The following is an 11,167-nucleotide window of genomic DNA, read 5'->3' as shown; positions in this document are numbered from 1 at the left end:
TACAGGCAGAGTACCTGAAGGGTGGAGAGATAGGTGAGAGGAGGGTGGGGGTGGGGAGAAAGTAGCATAGCGTACAATAGGTGAATGGGGGTGGGGATGAAGGTGATATGTCAGAGAGGAGGGTGGAGTGGATAGGTGGAAAGGAAGATAGGCAGGTAGGGGATTGGTGCGGCTGTCCCAGAGATGTTCCCTAAAGCACTCTGCTAGGAGGTGTCCAGTCTCCCCAATGTAGAGGAGACCACATCGGGAGCAATGGATGTGCAGGTAAAACATTGATGGATGTGGAAGTCTCCTTTAGGGCCTTGGATGGAGGTGAGGGATGAGGTGTGGGCGCAGGTTTTACAGTTCCTACGGTGACAAGGGAAGGTGCAAGGGTGGGAGGGTGGGTTGTAGGCGGGGCGTGGATCTGACCAGGTAGTCATGGAGGGAACGGTCTTTGTGGAAGGCGGAAAGGGTTGGGGAGGGAAATATATCCCTGGTGGTGGGGTCGGTCTGGAGGTAGTGGAAATGTCAGCGGATGATTTGGTTTATGCGAAGGTTGGTAGGGTGGAAGGTGAGCACCGGTGGGGGGTGGGGGGGTGGGGGTTCTGTCCTTGTTACGGTTGGAGGGGTGGTGTCTGAGGGTGGAGGTGCGGGATGTGGATGAGATGCATTGGAGAGCATCTTTAACCACATGGGAAGGGAAATTGTGGTCTCGAAAGAAGGAGGCAATCTGGTGTGTTCTGTGGTGGAACTGGTCCTCCTGGAGCAGATACGGCAGAGGCGGAGGAATTGGGAATGCGGGATGGCATTTTTGCAAGGGGTAGGGTGGGAAGAAGTGTAATCAGGTAGTTGTGGGAGTCGGTGGGTTTGTAAAAATTGTCGGTGACAAGTTGTTCGTCATTAATGGAGATGGAGAGGTCCAGGAAGGGGAGGCAGGTGTCAGAGATGGTCCAGGTAAATTTAAGGTCAAGGTGGAATGTGTTGGTGAAGTTGATGAATTGCTCAACCTCCTCGCAGGAGCACAAGGTGGTGCCAATGCAGTCATCAATATAGCGGAGGAAGAGGTCAGGACTGGTGCCGGTGTAATTATGGAAGATGGGATGTTCTACGTAGCCAAAAAAGAGACAGGCATAGCCGGAGCCCATATGGGTGCCCACGACTACCCCTTTGGTCTGGAGGAAGTGAGAGGATTCAAAGGAGAAATTCTTAAGGGTGAGGACCAGTTCGGCCAAACGAATGAGAGTGTCGGTGGAAGGGTACTGTTGGGGACATTGGAAGAGGAAGAAACGGAGGGCTTGGAGGCCCTGGTCATGGTGGATGGAGGTGTAGAGGGACTGGATATCCATGGTGAAGATGAGGCGTTGGTGTCTCGAACGTATGTGGGGAGTTCCTGGACTAGGGGGGATAGGATAGTGTTGAGGTAGGAAGAGATGAGTTCAGTGGGGCAGGAGCATGCTGAGACAATGGGTCGGCCAGGGTGATAAGGTTTGTGCATCTTGGGAAGGAGGTAGAACTGGGCAGTGCGGGGTTCCCGGACTATGAGTTTTGAAGCTGTGGGTGGGAGAACTCCTGAGGTGATGAGGTTCTATATGGTCTGGGAGATGATGGTTTGGTGATGGGGGGTGGGGTCATGGTCGAGGGGGCGTAGGAGAAGGTGTCCTCAAGTTGGCATCTGGCTTCAGCGGTGTAGAGGTCAGTGCACCAGACTACCATTGCACCCCCTTTAACTGCTGGCTTGATGGTGAGGTCAGGATTGGAGCAGAGGGATTGGAGGGCTGTGCCTTGTGAGGGTGAGAGGTTGGAGTGGGGAAAGGGGGTAGACAGGTTGAGGCGGTTAATGTCCCGGCAGCAGTTGGAAATGAAGAGGTCGAGGGCGGGTAATAGGCCAGCACGGGGCATTTTTACCTTGTTAGTCCTTTCTCCAATTAGTTCAACCAGAATTCGGAACGGGCACTGTAAGGATACAAACTTGGAGAACTTTGCCAATGAAACAAACAAAGTTCTTATTTTCTGAAGTAGGATTTATTTACGAGTTTTGTTTTGTGAATTAACACAAATGGGTCCATTGCACTGGTTCGCAAGTTTTTTGTTGTTGGCGAATTTATTTGGATTAGCAATCACTGGCCTCCAGTATAAGTACACAGTTAAAGTACATCAATAATAGATAAAGTTTTCATATGTGATTTATTTTAATAATGCTTTTGATAAAACAGATACTTGCATAACAAGGATTTAAGGACTATTTCACCCATGATGAGATAAAATAGAAAAAAAAAGAATTACAGTAGGCGATAACGGTGTCTCCTCTAACGTGTCAGGTAAGCTGCTTTTAAGATGTTTAATATTCTGCATTAATACCATATACATCCAGTTGGTTTATTCCTCAAGTTAAATAGACTGTGAAAAGCAAGATTCGTAGCAACCACACTCCATGTAGACGTTTAAACTTCCAGAAGCAGACTCCAATTTCATGTAAGAAAATCCTTCCATAAATACACAAGATACAACTTAACGCAAAATAAATGGACCGTTCTAGACAATGCAATTCTGGGCAATATTTACAGACCTGTGGTAAACCGACCCTGGTCAATGTTATTTGACGATGTTATATCTGGCATCGTGTATATTTGTAGTCGGTTAAACTGGCAGCTTAGAACAACTACGGGAACAAAAACCCAAGAGAGGTTAATATAAACAAAAAAAATGACGGAAACACCCTACGGTCAGGCATGAGAACGGTACTTGGTCCGGGTTGAAAAGAGCCGAGTATCACAGCAGCAGCAGCGGGTCTCCCGCTCCCCTCTCCTTCACCCGAAAGTAAATCTGAGACTCCCCGCTAAAAAAAACACATGACAGCGAGGATCCTCATCATCCTGAAGAAGGGCGAGATTTCGGGAACTTTCGGAGTGTAAGTATTGACAGCTGGTCAGACAGGGATTTCACCAATTCCAGATCATTTGTACAAAACAGGATGCCTTTTTTTTCTCTTCCTCTCTCCCCTTGCCCCACGTCCTGCAATATTATTATGGGTATCCTCTGGAAATACTCCTCTCCAGAGAAATGATTTGATGTCTCCCTGGAAAGACTCCCCTGAGCCCAGTCTGAGAACCACTGACTGATTCATTGCCAACACCGTTATGTAGCGCCACCACCCGTCTATAGAGCAACATTACAGGCAGGAAGGTCCCCGGGTTCCTGCAGCTCACAGCTCATTCTACCCAGTCAGTCCCTCCCTACAGTTGAGCTTTTATTTGTTTCCTCTCTTCCCCCTCCTTCTTTCCCCCAGCCCCGCAGAGCTCCTTGCTGATCTTTCAGTTCCCAGTTCCGGTACAGGGTTTATTCCCGGAATGTTAACTGACAACCACCTGTTTGACAACTGTCAGGAGGCAAGGAGACGGGGTGAAACTATGAGATGGATCTGTCAGGGCCCTTTAGTCCCGCAGATGGTCAGCGGGGTGGAATTTTTACCATGGTCATTCAGTTCCGGATAGAAGATGGGAACAATCCTCTCAGTGAAAGTGTGGGTGAAGGTGTGGAGATGGGACATGTTATCTGCATTGTAAAATGATACTTGTCCACCCTCATAGTCCAGAAAAATCCCGACTTTCTGGGGTTCTGTGTTCGGGGTAAGAGTGATATCAGAGCTGGATGTGGCAGCAAAGTAACCTCTTCCAGAGGCAAGTCCCACAATCCAGTATTGGGTCTCCAGTTTTGGGTCGTTCGTCTCTGTCCGGTCCATAGATTCTGGGACCACACCCACAATCCATCGACTCTTGTTGCTCACTCCCACCTCCCAGTAATATCTCCCTGATGTGAATCCTTCCGATGCCAGGACACTGAGCCAGTGATCAATATTCTCTTGGGAGTCAGAGCGTGTCTGCAGCTTATCCCCCACGCTGACACTGGTCCGGTCCTCAGACACGATGAGCCAGGGACTCGCTGTGTTTGGATCCAGAGTCAGGGAGGCTGGAGCTGGGAGGAAAAGTAGTAAAAAACAACAACATATCACTGAATTAGAGTGTGGGGGAGATCAAAGAGAGAAAGGCAATGGAGAACTGTGGAAGAGTGTCGATAGAGGCAGAGGCCCGAGAGAACACAGGGAGGGTGGAGGTCCAGAGCTGGAGATGAGTGATGAAGGAGTGGCAAGCAGAAGGTTAACTGAGATTATGTGTGGGTGGAGCGCAGAAAAGCAGGGGAAAGAGACGCAAGGGAAAGTGTAGTAACAAAATGCAATGGGATGTTTGACAAAAATATGGTGGGAAGAGGAGACAACAGAAAGTTGATGGAGAGTGTCAGAGGTGGAATATTGGTATTTGCCGTTCATTGCTGGGTCAGGATCCTTGAAACCCCTCTCTAACAGCATTTTGCATTTACATCGACCAAATGGACTGCAGCAAACAGAAACACACAAATTAGGGATGGCAATAGTGCTGGGTCAGCTGGAGACACACGCATGCCATGAATGAATGAAATAAAAAATATTGCAGCTGTTCAAGAAAGCAAGCCATCATCTCCTTTTCAAAAGCACATTGCAATAAAGATTAAATTAAATGATGAGTGAGAGAGGGGTCCAAATTTAACCTCTTCTCCCCACTGCTCTCACAATCACAATCTCTCCAAGCACAACCATTTCAATAGCTTTGGGGTTACATCTTATATTTTGTTGCCAAATCATAATCAAATTCTCCTAGCAGTTCCTGACACCTTGAAGGAACACTATGTCTCCCTTACTCTCCATAGTGCTGGATAAAATGGTTGGGAGAGATTTCCATCTCATCAGTCTTCAGATTTACATTGTAACCAGAGCAATTACAAGATCACAATCGGACTTGGCCAATGACCTGTTTGTAAATTGTGTTGCAGCTGCAAAAATAGACATCTCTTTCCTGCAGTAAATGTGGGGAACCTTGGTATGTTGTGTGTGCACAGTGCTTATAAAGAGAACCCATCAGAAATACTGCAAGTGTTTCAAATTCTAGGTGCCCTGATCAAAAATATATCACAAATATCATCGTCAAAAATGTTCTTTAATCATGATCTCAATATTGTTTCCATGACTTAGTGTTGGAAAATTGATTGTCTTATTTCCTGAATTAGAACAGTGACTCAATCTCAAAGAACCATTGACTTTGAAGCCCACAGCTTCACATTATAGGCACCAAGAGCATTATTTAGCAATGAAAGCATCTTCTCTGTTTTCACAATTGTTCTGTGGTCAAGAGACTATATTTTTTCCAACTACTGCTTGACTTGCTTTTGCTTTTCCCAAGCACCTTCTCACCATTCTACCTCACATCTACTCAGTATTGATGGGACTACCAAAATTTCTCCCAATCCCACCTCCATCTGCTCACTCCCCAGTCCTGCTGAGCAGTGAATGATTTCCTGAATTCAACCACCATTCATTACCACAGAGCATGGTCCCAAGCAGCAAACTGGTGGAAGACTGACTGACAATTCCTTCAGAAAGATTTGATCCTTTGACTGAATTCATAGGTCAAGCAGAAAATCAACCTCCCTCAATCTAAGGTGTTTTTCCCACTTTTCACTGCCTTCCTTTGCCTTCCAATACCTCCAATGTTTCTATGTTTGACCCCGCCTCTGTTTTCTCCTAGACACGATTACGTAATAAATATTAGAATGTTTAACTCTTTGATTCTGTTGCGAATGTGAACTTTTCAATTATTCACTACATCTATCCATTATTCAGGGATAGAGCCATAGTATCTGAAGCCACATCTGTTGCCGAAAGAGTCTGATTAATTGCCTGTGAAGACAATATTTCCATTGCCTAAATGGAATTCGCATAACGACAGAATATCCCCCAGGATTTAAGGTTATGTCAGACTAGTCTGCATAAATTTGTTTATCATATCCTGACAGCTGTGCTTTATTGCTCTAGTCATCCAGATCCCTTCACTACTGTTATAATGGTTTCTGCCACTTACCCAGTAGTTCCCACCTAAAGAAAATTATGCAAATAAAGATAATCCTGGGATTAACAACCGGCAATGTGTGTATTTAATCTGGGGTTTTAGAGACCATTTGATGACTTTACAAGTATGTTTATAATCAGAAAAAAAATTAAAGAAATTTTACCGGGGTCAATAGAGGCAATCATTTCTCTCCACACTGTATACTGTAAAGGCCCTTTGAACTTTTCAATGGACAAGGCAGTTGCATCAGCAATTGAGAGTAATTGGATATCCTCACTAATCCTGTAAATAGTAAACAGTTGATGTGATAAATATGTTAAGGTTAGAAAATTCAAGGAATTATCTAAATTGTACAAATACTCCCAACTTGCAGCATTTGTTGAGTTAGAGTGAATATGACAGAAAATGAGTGAAAGATAACCTGGCAATGCAGGGGCAGGGAATTAGAACTCCTAGGTCAAGAAAATGTTTAATAGGCTGTTGCTATGACACCCCAAGAGAAGATAAGCATGAAGCCTACATGCTTGAGACAGTATTTTATACACAAAACTTGAAATTCAAAGAAGAAGACTGAAAATATTAAATGCGTAAACATCTAAGCATTGGGTATTTACTTACCATCGAATTGTGCAATAGACAGGCACTCAACTCTCTGGGTATCTTGAGCTGCTCTACTTCTGGTCTCTTGCACACCTCTGATTGCAGCCTCTTCACTACTGGCGATTGTGTCTGAAATTGTCGAGTCCTTAAACTCTGAAAATCTCTCGCTAAATCCTGAGCCTCTCTACCTCTCCTTCCTCCTTCAATCTGGCCCACAAATCTGATCTCGTCATATGTGTTAGTATCTTCTTGTGTGGCTTGGTCTCAATTTTTGTTTTCTGACCTCTAATGTTCGAATGCAGAGCATTTGTATGTTTAAATGCATTGAGGGCGCTATATGAATGGTTGCAGTTTTTTGGACAGAGCAAATTAGATTAAACACAGAACTCCGTTCTGCTTCGGGACATGGGTTTCTCAGGGTCATTAGGTGTCGTGTAAGTTCAAACTTTGCAAAGAAGAGCCGTGTGGCTCCCTCAGGGTCAATCTCAAAGTCATAGCCACACAAGACATTGGAAGATCAGAGTATTATTTACACGTCAGGCTGTGTGTGCGTGTGTGTCTGTGTATTGGGGGCGGGGTGGGATGGAGGGGTTGGTGACGCTGATAGCGGCGCATAAAATGAAGAGCGTCAGGGGCAGGGTTGATAGGAGCACCTGTTTCCCTTATTTGAATGTGAAATAACGAGTAGGCTACTTTTTTAAAGTGAAGGGTCGGGTTTGAGGATGTTTTTTACTTAGACGGTGGAAGAATCTGGAATGCACTGCCGTGGTGTTGTTAAGGCAAGAGTCTTTGCATCTTTTATAAAGTGTTTGGATGAGTATTTGCAATATCATAACTTCAAGGTTGGAAAGTGGGACTAGTGCAGACTCGATGGGCTGAAAGGTCTCTTCTCTGCTGTCTGAATCTATGTCGTCTTGTAATTTAATTTTAAAAATAGAGCACAGTTATGAGTCACTATATTAAAACGTATTACTGCGGTAAGATAAGTGGAGATATTATCTGCTAATTAATAATCATTTTAAAATATAATTTGTGCCTGTGCACAGGGATGAAATCGTTAATAATCATAACAACACACTCGTAAGATTTTTTTTAAACAACTTTGCATGACTTCAGTAAAATCCCTGTCCTACCTTTTCTTCAGGCACGCTTTCCCCTGAAATAAATAAATTACAAATAATGAGGATAGTAGCAACAGATTTGAAGAAGAGATAGCTGAAATGTGCAGACACCGGGCAATTATGATTTGACACGGAAGGGTAAAGTGGTGGATTTGGAATTAACACCGCGGAATGCCAAAGTAAGCCAAATGCCTCAATTCTAAAGGAACCAAGTACTGGCGATCTGTAATGTAAAGTAACAAACCGTCAACATTACTGGAATGAAACGTAGTCAATTTTCTTTTAACAACAAATCATGATGATCTGGAATGTGCTGACCGACACGCTGGTGGTTAAGAAAAATCCAACAGCAATTGTCAGAATTAATGTGCGTGACACGCCCACGTAGTTTCCTGCATGTGCGTTGTCCAGAATGACAGTGTGGATTCAAGGGGGAAATCACACTTATCCAACAAGAAAAGGATTGACCACAAATAATTAGATCACAAGGTCTAATAGCGCGGTTGCTGCTGTTCCCGAGATAGTTTTGGAGAGGTTAGTTCAGTGACAACAGGAGAACCGTCGAAAAACAGGTACAAATTCAGCTTGATTCTATTTCTCTTTTTCAGTAAATGCAGTATTAATTTAACAGGCATTTTGCAACCGGGTAAAGGTTCACTGAACAATATATATTCGCTTACCTTCGTAATTACCAGCTCATCTGCTTCCACCATCTGTTTCTGCAACGTTGACATTGTCTCCTCAATAAAATTTAATTTCTCCTGAATCTCTCGAAGATTTTTCTCCATGGGATCTACAATCCCCTCCTCTTCTTCCTTGAGATCGCTGAGTAAACGCTGTTCTTTCTCAGTGAGAATCTGGTGCATTTTAGTGAACTCGGATGTGATGTGGGTCTGCAGACTGCTCGCCTGTTCCTACCAAAATGGAATGCGAAACGTCATAAATGTGCCGTGATAAAGGGAACAAAACCAGATTCCGGAAAACCTGTACAAGGAGAGATTACTTTAGTTTCAGAAATCTTCAATTTCTGTTTCCGTTCCATTTCTAAAACCGCCGATTTCTTCTTCGTGAGAGCATCTAAGGAAGATTTCAGTTGATCCTGGAATTGGGAGAGAAAATCACAGAATTAAAGCTTTAGACCACAAAAACACAATAAAACTCTCACTTGATAAATTATTTCCATAGAGCTTTAAGCCCGAGATCAGGGTTCAAATCCCGCCTGCACCAGAGGTGTGTGACACCATCTCTTAACAGATTAATAAAATAAAATATTAATAAAATATTTCCCTTTTTACCTTGTAGACTTCAACAGCCTCTTTAACCGGGATGAAGCGGTGCTCTCTGTGTTCCCGCGAATCTCTACAAATCAGACAGATCAACTTCTTGTCAGTTTCACAAAACAGCTTCAGATCTTCCTGATGTTTCTCACAGTGAGGTTTACTTTCCTTCTCTTTCGGATCCAGCTTTAATTTTCGAGCCTCCTCGCCCAGATTCGCTAAGGCCCGATTTACCCTGAGGTTTCTTTCCGGAAACACCTCTCTACATTCCGGGCAGGAGTTTATCTCCTTCTTTTCCCAACTCTCGGTGATACAGAAGCGGCAGAAGTTGTGCCCACAATCCAGTGTAACCGGATCGGTGAAGAAATCCAGACAAATGGGACAAATTGCCTCTCCAGTCAAACTCTGGAGCTGCTGTTTGGAAGCCATATTCAATCTCAGCACTTCCTGATTCAACCAAGTTTTACTGTGGCTGTTGCAGTGCCGCTGTGCACATTCCGTTCCCCCGTTCCTCCCAAATTCACCGCAACAGTTTCTGAACAAACTCTATTGTAAACTAGAGAGAGAAAGAGAGGAGGAAGACGAAGTGGAGAGGCGCATTTTCCCCCAGTTTGAACTCTCTGTAGTCCAATACGCTTTTGATGAAAAAGCGAAAATTGCACTTGCTGCCCTGGTCCCGAGCACAAAATCCTGAAATGTCAGACAGTTATTTTGGATAATAGGCACAGTTGGTCCTGTAGCAATTTGGATACTACATTAGCTCATTAGAAAACAAGTGGTAACTGTTGTTCTGTGTGTTTCTTTTGTGACTGGCGGGTGATTTGCAGGGTTGGGACTGGATAACTTTTTTGTGTGTGCTAGACAGTAAAAATTTGAACGTAAACGTAGGCAGGCATGATCAAGAAGTTTGCACACCAAATTAACTGAAGGGTTACACCCGAACCGCTGAATTCTCCACCTCCCGATGCTGCCTGGCTTGCTGTGTTCTTCCAGCCTCATGCTGGTCTACCGTGTGATTGACAGCAATGGGGATGGATACATGTAGGCGGTAGGCAGATATCAACCGGCTTGTTGGGTGGTCAGAAAAAATGGCAAATTGAAGGGAGTGGAGACGAGAGCGAGTGTTTGGAAGGAAAACTGGTGGAGTTGGGTGGGGGTTGAGATTCCATTGTCTTTTTGAAGACTGTACGCTCTGCTGAATACAATCCCTCTGGTGAAAAGACCCCGGTCCAGAAACTGAACTTGAAGCTAGTGAGTACATCGTTCAGTCAATAGCAGAAACCAGCATAATATCAAGCAGTGATTTCAGATGACGGGCACGGAGATGATAGTAGAAGGATTGGACTTATGATGTTCTGTTATATTCCCTTGAAGGTGTAGGTAAAGCACATTACCCCAAACTGGGTCATTCGAAAGTGCCCCAAACCCCATAAAGTGCAGTAGCTTGAATGTCGACTGATTGTAGTCTATGACGTTATGACTCTCTAAAGACGCATCAACTAAGGTGAGAATAACAACCGCCCTCCAAGCCTGGGGACTGTGCTCAGTATCCGAAGTTAGATTCGAAGGAGAGACCACCACCTCTAACTCACAGGTGGCATCAGCCCTGACAGCGAAACAGGTAATGGTCTGTTTCTGGAATGTTGGTTTGCTGTGGAAGCTGGGGAGGGGGGAGGGGGGAGGGGAGGGGGGGGGGGGGGGGAATGATGCAATTGGGTTTCTAAACAAAAAGCCAAAAACTGTTAATCATAAACAAAAACAGAAGTTGCTGGAAAATCTCAGCAGGTCTGACAGTATCTGTGAATAGAAGTCATGAGGAAGGGTCACTGGACCCGAAATATTAACTCTGATTTCTCTTCGTATGATATTTTTGCATCATCGTTAGCTATGGGTGAGGTCCTAAAAGACCAAATGGTAGCAAATGTTGTGCCGTTATTAAAGAAAGGCTGCAAAGAAAAACCTGGGGACTACAGAGCAATAAGCTTAATATCTGTGGTGGGTAATTTACTTGAAAACATTCTGGGCGATAACGTATAGATGCATTTGGAAATACAAGATTTGATTAGGAGTAGTCAGCATGACTTTGCAAGTGGGAGATCATGCCTCACAAACTTATTAGAGTTCTTTGATGAAGTGACCAGGAAGGTTGACGAGGGCATGGTGGTAGACGTAGTCTATATGGATTTCAGTAAGACCCTTTTGTAAGGTTCCACATGGTTGGCTGCTCTGGAAGGTTAGATTGCATGGAATC

The 11,167-nt window shown here is 44.3% G+C and overlaps 1 protein-coding gene across 1 annotated transcript; it reads right to left on the bottom strand.

Annotated features, from left to right (window-relative positions):
* Positions 1 to 2,152: 2,152 nt before the first annotated feature.
* On the bottom strand, positions 2,153 to 9,986 carry LOC122541536 (zinc-binding protein A33-like). The gene is made up of 6 exons (XM_043678364.2): positions 8,935 to 9,986; positions 8,643 to 8,738; positions 8,320 to 8,553; positions 7,652 to 7,674; positions 6,082 to 6,200; positions 2,153 to 3,954 (listed from the first exon to the last, which is right to left on the bottom strand). Exons 1-6 carry the CDS (start codon positions 9,343 to 9,345, stop codon positions 3,404 to 3,406), a joined length of 1,434 nt encoding a protein of 477 aa, XP_043534299.2. The 5' UTR covers positions 9,346 to 9,986; the 3' UTR covers positions 2,153 to 3,403.
* Positions 9,987 to 11,167: the final 1,181 nt, after the last annotated feature.

This window comes from Chiloscyllium plagiosum, unplaced genomic scaffold (genome assembly GCF_037043375.1).
Source record: "Chiloscyllium plagiosum isolate Xiang-an unplaced genomic scaffold, Cpla_swu_hap1 HiC_scaffold_35, whole genome shotgun sequence".
NCBI lineage: Eukaryota > Metazoa > Chordata > Chondrichthyes > Orectolobiformes > Hemiscylliidae > Chiloscyllium > Chiloscyllium plagiosum.
The sequence above is the reverse complement of the archived record's forward strand: the minus strand, read 5'-3'. Positions and strand labels throughout refer to the sequence as shown.

Coding starts and splice junctions, on each gene's coding strand:
- LOC122541536 (XM_043678364.2), bottom strand. CDS start 9,345: ATGGCTTCCAAACAGCAGCTCCAGAGTTTGACTGGAGAGGCAATTTGT. Junction 6,201..7,651: donor AAAGCGTGCCTGAAGAAAAG/GTAGGACAGGGA, acceptor TACTATTTACAG/GATTAGTGAGGATATCCAAT. Junction 3,955..6,081: donor GATTGCCTCTATTGACCCCG/GTAAAATTTCTT, acceptor TTTTCCTCCCAG/CTCCAGCCTCCCTGACTCTG.